Below are 17,119 nucleotides of genomic sequence, written 5' to 3' on the forward strand. Positions count from 1 at the left end.
CTCCTGTGCTCATGCAGTGTATCAAGTCGACTCCATCTGGGGCTGCTCAATACTGATATTAGCAAGTGACCAACATTTTAATCAGGGTCTTTGTCACCAGTCTATGCTGCCCTCAGATAAAGCAGCCTAAAGCTAGTGACAGAATACATTTAACTTGATGTCTGTCTTCTTTGTGACTTAGACGATGATCGGGGAGTTTCTGGGTGAAACCAATCGATTTAACAGAGAAGTGATGTATGCTTATGTGGACCAGCTGGACTTCTGCGACAAGGATTTTGTATCTGCACTGCGCCTCTTCCTTGAAGGCTTCCGTCTGCCAGGAGAAGCCCAGAAAATTGACCGACTTATGGAAAAATTTGCAGCCAGATATCTAGAGTGTAATCAGGGGTAAGGCAACAGTCACTACATCCCCAGCCAAGCCTGCTAGGTTAATAACCCAGAATATAAGCTGATCAGTAATGTGCTGTGCAGAGGCAGACGATCTTTGTGGCAGTGATAGAGCTGAGCCCTTGTGTTGTCTCCTTGCAGACAGACAATGTTCGCCAGTGCTGACACGGCCTATGTCCTGGCTTTTTCCATTATCATGCTGACAACAGATCTGCACAGTCCACAAGTAAGTTTCATGTACAGGAGTCCATGGAATCTGTTCTCTAGTTTGACCACAGAGCTGACAAACATTTGTTCACAGGTGAAGAATAAGATGACAAAGGAACAATATATTAAAATGAACCGAGGTATAAACGACAGCAAGGACCTTCCAGAGGAATACCTCTCTGCCATTTTTGATGAAATTGAAGATAAGAAGATTGCGATGAAAGAGTCAAAGGAGCATACCATTGCAACGAAATCTACAAAACCAAGTTAGTGATTAATATACACCCTTTGAGGGCAAGTACCTATACGCCAGTCTTGATGTCCCTGCACTGGCGTGAGATACGCCTAATTTATTAAGAGGCAGATGCTTCTTGACAAATGAGGGGCATCTCTGCTTTGCCGTTCACCAGATACTGAAATGTAGCTGGCAAAGACGTCAGCTATAACTTCCGCCAGTTTCTGGCGAAAGTTATAACAAATCCAGCGGGACTTTTCCTGCCCACTTCGGGAAAGTGTCAAGAAGCCTAAAAAGTTGCAAATTATGGCACATTATTGCACACACTATATGTGTAAATTTTTTATTTATTTTTGTGGCGTATGGAGCCTAGTAAATGTCCCCCTTTGTGTTTAGAACCACAACCTCTATGCTGCCTCTCAGGTAGTCACAGCCCTGTCCTAGTGACAACAATCAGTCATGATATAGACCCTGGTTGTCAGCAGTAGCAGATGGAGTATAAGGTGTGTGGACTGTTCACAATATAATTATATTACGGTTGTTGTATTGTGATCTCAGTAATGGGGTGGGGCTGTGACAACCACTCAGTCAAGAGATAGTGGCTGGCAGGTAGCAGCAGTATACACAATAGCTGTCACTGTAGAATAAGGTGTGTGGATCTCATGTCTGATCACACTGTAATTATATTTACCATTTATATTTAGTGGTGTCAGTAACAGGTTGGCAGCGCTAGGACGCTCACTATATAAGCTGTGTGCTTCTCATGTTCTGATGCTCAGGTGCAGCTAGCGAGAAGGAGCGTCGGTTGTTATATAACATGGAAATGGAGCAGATGGCGAAAACAGCCAAGGCTCTTATGGAAGCTGTGAGCCATGCCAAGGCGCCATTCACCAGTGCCACGCACCTGGAGCATGTCAGGCCTATGTTTAAGGTAACTGTAAAATACTTTGTTTGCCACAGTGCAAGTAGGAACTGTCTCATATGTCCGGAATTCTCTGCAGCTTGTGTGGACGCCACTCCTGGCTGCTTACAGCATCGGTCTCCAGGACTGTGATGATAATGAAGTGACCAATCTGTGTTTGGAGGGGATCCGCTGTGCAATCAGGATCTCCTGTATCTTTGGCATGCAGGTCAGTGGACAGTCGCATACTAGAAGGCACATTTCCGCTTTGTATTTAGATGATAATGATGGAGTTTCTAGTTTGAGACCCATGTTTTTTGGAGGAAGGGACTGCAGCACTCTGGAGCGTCATTCCCGCCGTTCTAGTCTAGTATTATTCCCTCAGCGTCAGCCATTTAGTTGTAGTTGCGTTTATCTCTTATGTATATGATGCCTTTAATGTCAATTTACTGAATAATGACTGGTTGGTAGTCGGCATTAGACGGCTACTGTTAGGCCAATAAGCATTTCCAACTTTTTACTTGGTTTTCTTTTCTCTGAGAAGCTGGAAAGAGATGCTTATGTTCAGGCCCTGGCTCGCTTTTCTCTGCTGACTGCCAGCTCAAGCATCACAGAAATGAAGCAGAAGAACATCGACACAATCAAGACTCTCATCACCGTGGCTCATACTGATGGCAACTACTTGGGTAACTCATGGCATGAAGTAAGTTCTGCACCTGCAATGGTAGAGGTCCTATCCCGACAAGCTCCTCTGATTCTGTATAGTTGTGTTCACAGTTGTGTCTGCTATCTTAGGTTCTGAAGTGCATTAGTCAGTTAGAACTAGCTCAGTTGATTGGTACGGGAGTTAAAACGCGCTACATCTCAGGAAGTGGACGGGAACGGGAAGGCATTATTAAGAGCTACACCACCGGAGGGGAGGAGTTCATGGGCCTTGGACTTGGTGAGGTTCCCTCCAGAGACCCTGCAGAAGTTTGACAGGTTCTTGTTGCTCTGTTATTCTCATACTTGTTTTTTTGTAGGCACGTTAGTCGGCAGTGGAGTTGACAAGAAACAAATGGCCAGCTTTCAGGAATCTGTTGGAGAGACCAGCTCACAAAGTGTAGTTGTCGCTGTAGACCGGTGAGTATACATACAGTCATGTGAAAAAATTAGGACACCCTTTGAAAGCATGTGGTTTTTTGTAACATTTTTAATAAAAGGTTATTTCATCTCCGTTTCAACAATACAGAGAGATTAAAGTAATCCAACTAAACAAAGAAAACTGAAGAAAAGTCTTTTCAAGATCTTCTGTAAATGTCATTCTACAAAAATGCCTATTCTAACTGAGGAAAAAGATAGGACACCCTCACATGTATTCCCTCTTAAATTGGCTCAGATCTCACACAGGTATATCACACCAGGTGCACATAATTAGTAGATCGTTACTCTGCATGTTGAATGAGGCTTGCCCTATTTAAACCTCAGACATTTAGTTTGGTGTGCTCCTGACTGTTGAAGTGAGAGTGAGCACCATGGTGAGAGCAAAAGAGCTGTCAGAGGACTTCAGAAAAAAGATTGTAGCAGCCTATGAGTCTGGGAAGGGATTTAAAAAGATCTCAAAAGATTTTGAAATCAGCCATTCCACTGTCCGGAAGATAGTCTACAAGTGGAGGGCTTTCAAAACAACTGCCAACATGCCCAGGACTGGTCGCCCCAGCAAGTTCACCCCAAGAGCAGACCGCAAGATGCTAAAAGAGGTCTCCAAAAACCCTAAAGTGTCATCTCGAGAACTACAGCAGGCTCTGGCTACTGTTGATGTAGAAGTACATGCCTCTACAATCAGAAAGAGACTGTACAAGTTTAACTTGCATGGGAGTTGTGCAAGGAGGAAACCTTTGCTTTCCAAGAGAAACATCGAGGCCAGACTGACATTTGCCAGAGATAAAGTTGACAAAGACCAGGACTTCTGGAATAATGTTCTTTGGACAGATGAGTCCAAAATTGAATTATTTGGACACAACAGCAGAGGACATGTTTGGCGTAAACCAAACACAGCATTCCAAGAAAAGAACCTCATACCAACTGTGAAGCATGGAGGTGGAAGTGTCATGGTTTGGGGCTGCTTTGCTGCAGCAGGACCTGGTCAGCTCACCATCATAGAATCCACGATGAATTCTACTGTGTATCAGAAGGTGCTTGAAGAACATGTGAGACCATCAGTTAGAAAATTAAAGCTGAAGCGGAACTGGACCATGCAACATGACAATGACCCAAAACATACTAGTAAATCAACCAAAGATTGGCTGAAAAAGAAGAAATGGAGAGTCCTGGAATGGCCAAGTCAAAGTCCAGATTTGAATCCCATTGAGATGCTGTGGGGTGACTTGAAAAGGGCTGTACGTGCAAGAAACCCCTCAAACATCTCACAGCTGAAAAAGTTCTGCATTGAGGAGTGGGGTAAAATTTCCTCAGACCGATGTCGAAGACTGGTAGATGGCTACAAGAACCGTCTCACTGCAGTTATTTCAGCCAAAGGAGGTAACACTCGCTATTAGGGGCAAGGGTGTCCTATCTTTTTCCTCAGTTAGAATAGGCATTTTTGTAGAATGACATTTACAGAAGATCTTGAAAAGACTTTTCTTCAGTTTTCTTTGTTTAGTTGGATTACTTTAATCTCTCTGTATTGTTGAAACGGAGATGAAATAACCTTTTATTAAAAATGTTACAAAAAACCACATGCTTTCAAAGGGTGTCCTAATTTTTTCACATGACTGTAGTATGTCCTGTTCATTGCTCGCATTCAGTTCTTTAGCCCCTGGACTGTTGTTTGAACTGTTGAGGATACTCTCATTATCCATATCGGTGTTGTGTCTTTTTAGTTATTGTGGTGCTTTATTTGACAGCAGAATAGGACAGGGATAGATGCTGCTCAATGTGATGTATAGTTTAGTTTTTTAATTTTTTAATTTATTCTCAAAGCTAAATTAACCCACTTTCTCATCTCCCCCATACCCAGTCGTAAAACAAACAGTGTGCCAGTCACAAAAACTCAGCTATGTCAGAGTTTTTTTTAAGTCTATATCCTCCTCTAAACTCCTCCATCCCAAACCACACCAGAATTTCAACAAAAAACAACATTTGAGTTATAACATGCGATGTAGTAATGTTCTAGATCTAGTCGGTGAGGATACATTATCATCTGTAGACACCTCATTATCAGCACTAGTGGTGAGTTCTTTAAGGCTGTAATAAACAGCCAGATCAGACCGGTAATTGTCAGGAGAGAAGCGTTCCTTCCCAGCAATCGCTTGCTCGCTAGCGGAGGAGACTGCTGCGATTACATGCAGCGATCTCTTCCACAGCATAGGGAAGAGCAATTATTATGCCATCGCTTGTCCTCATGCTGTCCCGTTGTTTGCCAGCGGCAGATTGTGCTGTGTAATCATGATCTGCTGCCGGCATGCTTTAAAATCTGGATAGCCTGAAGAACGAGTTCGGAGTTTTGTAGACCAGTGATGATACCTTTAGACCAGGCATCCTCAAATTGCGGCCCTCCAGCTGTTGCAAAACTACAACTCCCAGCATGCCCGAACAGCCTACAGGTATCAGCCTACAGCAGGGCATTGTGGGAGTTGTAGTTTTACAACAGCTGGAGGGACGCAGTTTGAGGATGCCTGCCTTAGACCTTCTGAGGACTCCGCTAATTCTCAGTACCAGTGGTCAGATCTTCATGTTTTATCCAGAGTATTGATAGTGAACATAGTGGTCAATAATGTACAGATCCCTAGGATGACCGTTTTTTCTGTTCTGCAGTCATTATTTCTGGCTGTTATACGGTATGTTCTGCAGCAATAATAGGAGTTATTTCTTTCTGCAGGATTTTCACTGGCTCCACGCGGCTGGATGGATATGCTATAGGTAGGTCTGAGCACTTACACTGTATGGGTGTCTGGTAAGGTTAAAGGTTGGCATCCAGTCGCAGTGTTGACCCTCCTCTGCTTTGTGTTCCAGTTGATTTTGTGCGCTGGTTGTGTGCTGTGTCTATGGATGAATTGGCCTCTGTCCACCAGCCTCGCATGTTCAGCTTGCAGAAGATTGTGGAGATCTCATACTACAACATGAACCGCATCCGACTGCAGTGGTCAAGGATATGGCAAGTGATCGGTGACCATTTCAATAAGGTAACTATAAGTTGTTCTGCTTAGCCTCTTAGTGACATGGTGAGTGGTTTATATACTGGACTTGTTTTATCACATTCTTATATCTGTTCCACACTTGAGGCCCTTTTACACGGGACGAGGACTGGGACAATTATTGGAATAAATGTTTGTACGAACACTTGTTCCATATAATTGCCCTATGTAAAGGTGTCACCAATCACCTCATGAACAGTGAATGTTCGGCAGCTCATTGCCCTTTGTAAAAAAGCATATGCTGCCCACAAACTGTGAACGATCACAGTAGTGTTTGTTGAATCCTTCATATAAAGGAGATGATTACTGCATGTAACTGAAGCTGACTGAGCTGGCAATGATTATGAACGAATGGTTTTGTTCCCAGTCATTGCCTCAGGTATGAGCCCATGTAATTGGGTCCTTAATCTGTGGACATCATGGACATATGATGCAGAGATGGGCTTTCTTCCATCATCTACCTCTCACTGATATATATCCCCTTTCAGTCCCTGAGGTCATGGAGGTCACAGCCCTGCTAGGTTATTTGTAATAGACGCACTCTACCTTCTTCATGTACCCCTGCCGGCATTCAGTGGGAGAAAATTCAGTGGGAAGTTCATGTTTTTTACTATCCGCTCATTATATTTATCACTATAAGTGACAAAGGAGAGACGCTTGTTTGTTTCAGTCTCAAAGCAGCCAGTTTGCTGGGTCCCATTTAAGCCTAAGGGGAAGAGCCTGATCAGTAGGAACACTGAACATGCAACCTCTTTCCCAGAAGATTTGACGTTCTCATCCTCAGAGCTGCAGTTGATGTATTCTTGCTGCCTGATGAAGTGCCTTCATTTCTTGTATTGGGATCAGCGCTGGTGGGTTAATTGAATGAACTCGATTAATTCGCCATCTGGAGGCTTGATGGTTTTTTCGAACAGAATTGTGAGATCAAGTTTATAATTCAGCCGGAAATTACACTGTGGTGCACAGCACGTAAGCATGTAGTTATCACACATCACACTGTTGTAACGCTGCAGCTCGCAGGGCCGTGGGTTTCAGCTGGGGCCAGACGTTTTTTTAAGTCTCCTATTGGGTCATTGATCAATGGCGCAGGCTTCTGGGGAATAATGAGACACCTAGAAAACACAGCTCATCCATTTTTTATTCTTCCTTTTTCTCCATGGGGGACATCCAGGGATCTCACATGCTGCACCCATTGGAAGAGCTTTGCATCAGTTCACACAAGTCCATTTATTTGTGCATTATGATCCAGCATGTTTATTTCTTGTATGGTCCCTGCTCAGAAATGCAATGATATTTCCTTTAAAGAGCCATAGACACTGGTTGAAAGAAATAATAAAGACCGCCCCGTTCTGCTGTAGCAGCTAGGCAGTATACCGCATTTTTCGGACTAGAAGACACACCAGAGCATAAGACAATCACCCACAATTAGAAGCATTGAAATATATGAAATATCTTGTGAGTGATATATATAGTTGATGTGGTGCAGACACAGTACAAAAGCCAATGCCTCATAATATTGCCAATCATAGTGCCCCCTGACTATGCCAGCCACAGTGTCCCACCACATTACCAGCTATAGTGCCCCCTGACTATGCCAGCCACAGTGTCCCACCACATTACCAGCTATAGTGCCCCCTGACTATGCCAGCCACAGTGTCCCACCACATTACCAGCTATAGTGCCCCCTGACTATGCCAAGCACAGTGTCTCACCGTATTATCAGCCACATTGCTTTCTGAATATGCCAGCCACAGTACTGCACCACATTACCAGCCACAGTGCTCCATCACATTAACAGGCCACTGACTGTTCCAGTCACAATTCCTCACCACATTACCAGCTATAGTGCCCACTGACTATACCAGCCACAGTGCCCCCTGACAGCCTTACTGCCTGAGCCCACCCAGCCAGAAGCAGTAGTAGGAGTGTGGAGATACTGGGTTGGATCTGTCCCGTGGAATGCATTGAGGGGGGCATGGCTACAAAGGTCCTGGCAGGGCAGACACTGCACACATTTACTGTGCTGTATGTACCAATGTGTGTATTATTACAGAAATGTGTATATCTATCAGTTCAGTGAGCAGATAACAAACACATTATGTACACAGAGCACAGAACATGCTGTGTCCTCACACCTGCACTGCCAGACCTGTCGGTAATGGAGCTCAGTGTGTCCTGCTCCTAATGCCGGCACCTGAACTATTAGACACACCAGAGGATGGCGTCACAAGATCAAGGAGGAATAGTGCGTCTAATAGTCCGAATAATATGGTATTTGGGGATCCATTTCTGTTTTATAAGGGTGCCTTTGCTCATGGCTGATTTTGTTGCAGAAAATTTCTGCAACTGACAATCCGTTCCATTCTTCTGAATGGGGTTGTTTTGGCAGGAAAAGTACATGGATTTCTTCAAGCCCCATGTGTGAATGCACCCTAAACCGGTGATGCTGGTTTGTTGGACTACACGTTTCTAGTGAGTGGATTAGTAATAGTCTCAGATGAGATCCATGTTGTCTTTTTGACAGGTTGGCTGCAACCCTAATGAAGATGTCGCCATATTTGCCCTGGATTCCCTTAGACAGTTATCCATGAAGTTTCTGGAAAAAGACGAGTTGGCCAATTTTCGCTTCCAGAAGGATTTCTTGCGTCCTTTTGAGCACATTATGAAAAAAAACAGGTGACAAATTTGCACGTCATTGGGTCTGGTGACTATCTCATTTTCGAAGTCTAATGTTTACTCTGTTTCTAGGTCTCCCACCATTCGGGACATGGTGATCCGCTGCCTGGCACAGATGGTGAACATGCAAGCTGGGAACATCCGCTCTGGCTGGAAAAACATATTTGCAGTATTTTATCAAGCAGCTTGTGAGACAAATGGAAATCTAGTGGAACTGACATTTCAGACTGTGAACCATATTGTCAGTAAGTAGAGTACCTGTCTTATTGTAGCTGTACAGCTCAGCAGGAACTGGTAACACATCCATGTCTCTCCTCAGCCAATGTATTCCAGAACCACTTTCCAGCAGCCATTGACTCCTTCCAAGATGCTGTGAAATGTCTGTCAGAATTTGCTTGTAACTCAGCTTTTCCAGACACCAGCATGGAGGCCATTAGACTCATCCGTTATTGTGCAAAGTATGTCTCGGACAAGCCTCAGGTGGGTGAACTTTGGTGCTAATCTCTCTTCATAGTCTTCGTCTATCTGGTTTGGATTGTCATACTCTGCTCTTGTTTTTGCTTGTGTCCTGCAATACTTTACATTCTCCTTTTCTGCAGAGATAAATGAATAAATGTCTATAATCTGAACCAATTAATGATGACTGTGACTTGATCTGTTGCAGGCATTGAGGGAGTACACAAGCGATGACATGAATGTGGCCCCTGGGGACAGGGTCTGGGTTCGTGGCTGGTTTCCCATCCTTTTTGAACTTTCCTGTATTATCAACAGGTGTAAACTGGATGTACGAACAAGGTAATCGCTCCTTGACCCCATTGGGTTCTGTCCCTATCCCAAACCACAAACTCTAGAATGAATATCTGCAATGAATTCCAGTTTCCTCTTTCTTCTTTCCCCTGTGATGCACCAGAATAGATGAAGCTGACATGTGAGGCAAGGTTAAAGGGGTTGGCCCACCTTGCACACAGCGATATGCCACCAATGTCCAAAATGTGTGGGTCCCAGAGGTGATGCCAAACGCTTTAAAAAGCCAAAAATATGCCTTAACCCAAAACGAATGAAGTTCTGAAAGAGAACGTCACCTCTGGCAGCTATGCCTCCAATGTGAGCACCTCTGTAAAAAGCTCCCAATATCTCGGCTTCTTGTGGATTTTCAGTATTTTGTGATATTCACACGACTCTATACGTTTTGCGGTCCACAAATTGTGCATTTTTGCGGACCAGCACATTCAACCCTATTTTAGAAATGCCTATTATTGTCCACAAAATGGACAAGAATAGGACATGTTCTATCTTTCTTTTTTTTTTTGCAGAGCCACAGAACGGACATATGGATGCAGACCGCATATGGTGTGCTGTTCTCATATTTTGCTGCCCCATTGAAATTAATGAGTCTGCATATAATCCACAAAAAATGCAGATCGGATGCAAACAAAATATGGTCCTGTAAATGGACAATTAAAGGGAGTCTGTCAGAAGATATATGCCTACCTAACGACTGCTAGCAGTTGGAACATATAGGCATATCAAAAAGACACCACTAAATCATAGTGGATACAAAGTAAACTATGGGTTTCAAGCAAATATACAAGTGAAACTAAAAAAATTAGAATATCGTGCAAAAGTTTATTTATTTCAGTAATGCAACTTAAAAGGAATTGCATTAATGCAGGTTAAAATTAGAATTTTGTGAAAAGGTTCAATATTCTAGGCTCAAAGTGTCACCGTCTAGTCCAGTGTGCCTCCAGCTGTTGCAAAACTACAACTCCCAGCATGCCCGCGCAGCCAAAGGCTGTCCAGGCATGCTGGGAGTTGTAGTTTTGCAACAGCTGGAGGCACACTGGTCTAGTCAGCCAATTAATACATACCCCCTGAGCAAAGGGTACCTTAAAATTGTGACTTTGGGGTTTCATAAGCTGTAAGCCATAATCATCCAAATTATAACAAATAAAGGCTTGAAATATCCCACTTTGCCTGTAATGAGTCTCTCATATGTTAGTTTCACCTTTTAATTAGCATTACTGAAATAAATGAACTTTTGCATGATATTCAAATTTTTCGAGTTTCACCTGTATGTAACTATCGACACGCTGAGCTTTAATCCTCAAGCTCTGTCCAAGGAGCTTAGCTAAAACGTAACTTTATATATGGTAAATAATTAAAACTGGCTACCTGGATGTAAAAAAAAAAAAAAGTAACAAGTAACCAAGAAGCGTCAAATTATATTGAAGTGCTGTAAACACACCAGTGCTCAATAAAAGAACAGTCTTACCATTCTTGAAGGGGTTGTCTCCAGATAATTTTCTCTTGAAGGCAAGGGGATAGTATATCCATATTATAGCCCTGTACCCTTACACTTAATATCCGAACGAGTGTAGCAAACCCTCTAAAGGGCGACTCATTGGATTACTAGAATTATTGTCCCTAGTAAGCCCTGAGAGGGTCACAATCCTGCTGCTTGTCCTCTCCTTCCCCTGTTTGTCAGCCTCATCATTTTCACTGCCTGCTATCCACCTAGAAATCTTTCACATGTGCTGTTCATACCTTCAGCATGCACAGTATCTCTGTGAGGCCGTTACCCACCACAGGAAGCACACGGCTGGGGTTGTCAATCAGGGCCAGGGGGAGGAGCTGGGAGGCTTTGCAAGCATTAGTTGTGGGATTGGGACCTTTCTTGGTCCACTTTTTCTGCAATGAAGAAAAGAACTTGATGAACGGCCGAAAAGTTGTGTGCACGTTTCTAAGTACCCTACCAAGTCATATAAATCTATTGACAGACTCCTTTTAAGAAGTCATCTTGTAGGAGAGCATGTAGAAAATGTCCTTTATCCCTCTGTGGCATGGAGGCGGGGGATAAGAAGTGACTCTAGTCTAACTGCAGCTCCGACCTGTAATGATACTTATGTTTTTGTATGTGTTTCTGTTGCAACCATCACTCTTGCTAATAATGTCTCCGCAGGGGCCTCACCGTCATGTTTGAGATTATGAAAAGTTATGGGCACACTTTTGAAAACCACTGGTGGCATGACCTGTTCCGCATTGTATTCCGAATATTTGACAACATGAAACTCCCAGAACAGCAAACAGAGGTGAGAGAAGGATTGCCTAGGTCTGCATGGTCCCCCATAAATCTCATCTTTACGGACCTCTGCACTGAATTTCCAATGATCCAGCACATCTTCAGGGACTGTAGAGCTTCCTGAATTTCGTTAACACAGACACAATCTTGCGAGTGCTTATAACGACTCTAATTTTATACATTTCTTTTTTGTTAGAAATCAGAGTGGATGACTACAACCTGTAACCATGCCCTTTACGCAATTTGTGACGTCTTCACCCAGTTCTACGAGGCTCTGAACAGCGTTTTGCTTTCGGATATCTTTACCCAGTTACACTGGTGTGTGAAACAAGGTGCGAGCTTCACTTTGTGTCCCCCTGTTGCCCTACTCTTATATGTCACACGTACATAGAGGAAGATTCTCTGCATGTGTATTAATAGTGCAGAACATGGGAGATCTCACCAGAAAAGGATTGGTGGTCATAGGAAAAGAGGGCTGCCATGTAATAGTAATAGTGAAGGCTCTGGCGGTCTTCATATAGTGTGGGAGGTCGCTCCATCCAATGGGTATTGCTGATCACAGGCAGAGAGGCAGCCATGTAATAGATAGAGTTCAGGCACTTGTTGCCTACATTCAGACCATGAGTGATCACTCCAGAGAATTATTATTGGGAATAACAGGCACAGAGGTTGCCAATGGATCAGTTCACCAGTCTAGTCAGAGCTCAGTCATGCCTGGTACAGGGTGCGGGGATCGACTGTTTCATAATAAGGTGTGATAGGAGAAGGTTGACCATTCACTGCTCTCCTTTATCACAAGGAGGCAGATGTTAACTGGTACCAGCAGCATTGGCCCTGTGGCATTATATTGAATGTTAATCCTGGTTTGTGCTCTATAGATAATGAGCAACTGGCGAGATCTGGCACCAACTGTCTGGAGAACCTAGTCATATTGAACGGAGAGAAGTTTAGCCCGGAGGTTTGGGATCAGACGTGTAACTGTATGTTGGATATCTTCAGGACCACCATCCCTAGTGTGTAAGTGTCGTCCAGTCATCTGCACGTTTGTCCTGGAGGGATATCACTTTCATTTATCAGATCTGATTCTTCTTCTCCAGATTATTAGCTTGGCGACCATCTCATATGGAAGACGATACTTTGGAGAAGCGCTATGTGAGTTTAACGCATTGTGTGCTGTTTCTCATGTTGTATTGTAGAGCGTCTTTTATGGTGGTCTTTGTGCATTGTTCTGGTTTGTCTCATTCACAGGATCTGGATATAGATCGTCAGTCAATGAGCAGTCAGGACAGGAATCCCTCAGAGCGGGCTCACAGCCAACTGTCTGAGGAGAACTGGAGGGGGAAGCCCAATGAGAGTGAGTCTGTAATATACAGTGTACAGTATGTCCTCTTCCTCCATTGTACTATACAGTGCACACTCCTCACTCTGTCCAGTGTAATATACAGTGCACTGTCTGCCTTCTACCTCCAGTTTAGTATACAGTGCACAGTCCACACTCCCTCCTGTTTAGTATGTTATACAGTCTGCTCTCTCCCTCCAGTGCAATATATGGTACCCAGTCCACCCTCTCCCTCCAGTGTAATATACAGTGCACAGTCTGCCCTCTTCCTCTAGTGTAATATATGGTGCGCAGTCTGATCTCTACCAATAGTGTCCCATATGGTGCACAGTTCACCTCTAGCACCAGCCTCACATAAGGTGCACAGTCTGACCTCTTCCACCAGGACCACATATGGTGCAGTCTGCCCTTTCCACCCAGCATCACATACGGTGCACAGTCTGCCCTTTCCACCCAGCATCACATACGGTGCACAGTCTGCCCTCCTCTACCAGCATCACATACAGGGTCCACAGTCTGCCCTTATTCACCAGCATCACCTACGGGTCCACAGTCTGCCCTCATTCACCAGCATCACCTACAGGTCCACAGTCTGTCCTCATTCACCAGCATCACCTACGGGTCCACAGTCTGCCCTCATTCACCAGCATCACGTAAGATGCACAGTCTGCCCTCGTTCACCAGTGTCACCTATGGTGCACAGTCTGCCCTTGATCACCAGCGTTGCATACGGTGCGCAGTCGCAATATGCTTTGTTCACCCAGCATCACACATGGCACACAGTCTCTTATCTCACCAGTGTCTGTAAGGTGCATTCATTTGTTTCTAAATTTGCCTTCCCTCCTATATAGTGTCTGTCTGCTGATTGTCAATTTGTGTCTCTGACCAGGGCTTGCTGACCAGAAGTTGTTTGCTGGGCTTCTCATAAAGTGCGTTGTGCAGCTTGAACTTATCCAGACCATCGATAATATTGTCTTTTTTCCAACTACTAGCAAGAAAGAGGATGCTGAGCATCTGGCTGCAGCCCAGGTTAGTCCTCAACATACCATGCTCCATAGGGTTCTAGGATAAAAGTGTTATATTAGAGGGGGGATGGGTCACGTTATATCTATGGAATAGGGCAGCACTAGCACTGGTGTCCTAGGTTCGCATCCGACCAAGGACAACATCTTCATGGAGTTTGTATGTTCTCTTGTGTTTGTGTGGGTTTCCTCCGGGTACTCCGGTTTTCTCTCACACTCCAAAAGATATACTGATAGGGAACTTAGATTGTGATCTCCATTGGGGGCAGCTTGATGCTAATGTCTGTGAAGTGCTGTGAAAAATAATAGCGCTATATAAGTGCATAAAATAAATAAATGTGTTATATTAGAGAGCTATATACAATTGATGGCTGGCACTCTACTAAATATAGTATTATCTTCCATCATTGAGCACCGAAGATAACTCCAAATCAATGTTATAAAGTAATTCACGGCACTCAGGATTGATGTGAATGAAATAAGGAGATTTTTGTATAACTTACCAGTTAAATCTCTTTCTCGCTCTTCCTTGGGGGACACAGACCTTGGGTATAGCTCAGCTCCCTAGGAGGCGTGACACTAAGTAAAACTGTTAAGCCCCTCCTCCATCAGCTATACCCTCAGCCTGGAGATAGAGGCTACCAGTTGCGTGTCCAAGTAGTGAAAGGATAACAACCAATAACGGAAACAACCAGCCAGCAACCCAACGGGGCGCCAGACCATAACCCTGTAACCAAACACAGAAGGGTGGGTGCTGTGTCCCCCAAGGAAGAGCGAGAAAGAGATTTAACTGGTAAGTTATACAAAAATCTCCTTTTCTCGCCCATTTTCCTTGGGGGACACAGACCTTGGGACGTTCAAGAGCAGTCCAAGAAGGGAGGGACCACAAACCCAAGGCGGAACACCACCAGAGCATCAGGAAACCGCTGCCTGCAAAACCAGGCGGCCCAAAGCAGCATCCGCTGATGCATGCGTATGCACCCTATAGAACTTTGTGAAAGTGTGCAGAGAGGACCAAGTGGCTGCTTTGCACAACTGTTCAGCCGAGGCCCGATGCCTCTGCGCCCAGGAAGCTCCGACTGCTCTGGTGGAATGAGCAGTGACGCCGAAAGGCGGAGGTCTGCCCTTGGCTCGATAAGCCTCAGACACCGCCAGTTTAATGAAACGGGCAATAGCCACCTTGGAGACCGCCAACCCTCTGCGCGAACCCTCCGGAACCACAAACAGGGAGTCCGTGCGCCGAAAGGACCCGGTGACCTCCAAGTAAATCCTCAACGCCCTGACCACATCCAGACGGTGCAGTTACCGTTCTCTGGGGTGGGAAGGAGAGGGACAGAGCGACGGAAGGACGATGTCCTCATTGATGTGAAAGGCGGAGACCACCTTTGGCAGGAAAGTTGGGACAGGCCGAAGCACAACCTTATCCTGGTGGAAGATCAGGAAAGGTTCGGAGCAAGAAAGAGCCGCTAACTCCGACACCCGTTCGAGAGACGTGACGGCCACAAGAAAGATGACCTTGCAGGACAGAAGGCGAAGGGAGACCTCCCGTAAAGGCTCGAAGGGGGCTGATTGGAGCGCCGAGAGCACCACATTCAGGTCCCAGGAAGGAACTGGAGGGCGGTACGGCGGAACAGAGTGAGCCACCCCTTGTAAGAAGGTCTTAATTGGCCCTAGAGGGGCCAGGGGACGCTGGAGAAGAATAGACAGCGCCGAAATCTGACCCTTCAGAGAACTGAGGCACAGCCCCAGGTCCAGACCCGACTGGAGGAAGGACAGGATTGTGGGAAGAGAAAACCGGAGAGGTGGGATGCTCCGGGACTCACAGAACCCCAGATAGGACCTCCAAACCCGATAGTAGATCCTAGAGGATACGGGCTTACGAGCCCGGATCATGGTGCGGACTACGTCCGCGGAGAAACCCCGTCGCGTTAAGACGGCGGTCTCAATAGCCACGCCGTCAAACGTAGCGAGCCTAAATGCTCGTGGAAGATCGGTCCCTGAGAGAGAAGGTCTTCCCTGGAGGGCAGTGGCCACGGTGCGTCTGCCAACAGCAACATTAGGTCGGCGTACCAAGACCGGCGGGGCCAATCCGGGGCGATTAGAATCGCGGGGACGCCCTCTGCCGCGATCCTCCGAAGAACCCGTGGCAGGAGGGGAAAAGGAGGAAAGACGTACAGAAGGGAGAATTCGCGCCACGGAAGGACGAGCGCGTCGGCGCCGTATGCCTTCGGGTCCCGTGCCCTGGCCAGGTATAGGGGGACCTTGTGGTTGAATTTGGAGGCCATGAGGTCCACGTCGGGGCGACCCCAGCGAAGACAAAGGGCTTCGAACACCTCTGGGTGCAGGGACCATTCTCCCGGGTCGATGGTGGACCGGCTGAGGAAATCCGCCGCCCAGTTGTCCACCCCCGGGATGTAAATCGCAGATAAGGCCGGCACGTGCGTCTCCGCCCAGAGGAGAATGAGGGTCACCTTTTGCATCGCTGCAGCGCTGCGAGTGCCTCCCTGATGGTTTATGTATGCCACAGCCGTGGCATTGTCCGATTGGATCCGAACAGGGTGGCCCCTCAGCAGATGGGTCCAGTGTCTGAGGGACAGAAGAATCGCCCTCAGTTCCAGAATATTGATTGGAAGTCTGGACTCCGATAGAGACCAAACGCCCTGGACGGACCGGGGAGGGAAAACCCCCCCCCACCCCCGTAAGCTGGCATCTGTGGTAATCACCAGCCAGTTCAGTGGAAGGAAGGACTTCCCCCTTAGAGGGATATGCAACCACCAGCCGAGGGAAGCCCGAGCCAGGGGAGGCAGAAGAAAGGTCCTGTCCAGACTCCTCGGTGATTTGTCCCAGGCCGACAGAATTGCCCTCTGAAAGGTGCGGGATCGGAATTGTGCGAACGGCACCGCTTCGAAACAGGCAACCATCTTTCCCAACAACCGCATGCTGGATCTGAGGGAAGGGCGGTGATGACGGAGGAGACTGCGAACCGACCCGCGAAGGGCCAGACGCTTGTCCGACGGAAGGCGGACCTCCGCCAACTCTGTATCCAGGAGCATCCCCAGGAAGATCAGCCGTCTGGAGGGGGTAAGGGAAGATTTGGG

General features: G+C 46.1%; 1 protein-coding gene across 1 annotated transcript in view; it reads left to right on the forward strand.

Moving 5' to 3' along the window:
- The window catches only part of ARFGEF2 (ADP ribosylation factor guanine nucleotide exchange factor 2), a 57,883-nt gene that overhangs the window by 20,818 nt on the left and 19,946 nt on the right, over positions 1–17,119 (forward strand). Inside the window, exons 16-35 of the mRNA XM_044296333.1 lie at positions 182–387; positions 529–613; positions 689–860; positions 1,609–1,760; positions 1,831–1,959; positions 2,275–2,433; positions 2,526–2,673; positions 2,753–2,852; positions 5,590–5,630; positions 5,724–5,893; positions 8,430–8,581; positions 8,654–8,826; positions 8,901–9,061; positions 9,246–9,376; positions 11,541–11,670; positions 11,857–11,992; positions 12,539–12,677; positions 12,758–12,812; positions 12,909–13,014; positions 13,889–14,028. Coding sequence (XP_044152268.1) covers positions 182–387; positions 529–613; positions 689–860; positions 1,609–1,760; positions 1,831–1,959; positions 2,275–2,433; positions 2,526–2,673; positions 2,753–2,852; positions 5,590–5,630; positions 5,724–5,893; positions 8,430–8,581; positions 8,654–8,826; positions 8,901–9,061; positions 9,246–9,376; positions 11,541–11,670; positions 11,857–11,992; positions 12,539–12,677; positions 12,758–12,812; positions 12,909–13,014; positions 13,889–14,028 — 2,685 coding nt within the window. The remainder of the gene's footprint in view (positions 1–181; positions 388–528; positions 614–688; positions 861–1,608; positions 1,761–1,830; positions 1,960–2,274; positions 2,434–2,525; positions 2,674–2,752; positions 2,853–5,589; positions 5,631–5,723; positions 5,894–8,429; positions 8,582–8,653; positions 8,827–8,900; positions 9,062–9,245; positions 9,377–11,540; positions 11,671–11,856; positions 11,993–12,538; positions 12,678–12,757; positions 12,813–12,908; positions 13,015–13,888; positions 14,029–17,119) is intronic.

This window comes from Bufo gargarizans, chromosome 6 (genome assembly GCF_014858855.1).
Source record: "Bufo gargarizans isolate SCDJY-AF-19 chromosome 6, ASM1485885v1, whole genome shotgun sequence".
NCBI lineage: Eukaryota > Metazoa > Chordata > Amphibia > Anura > Bufonidae > Bufo > Bufo gargarizans.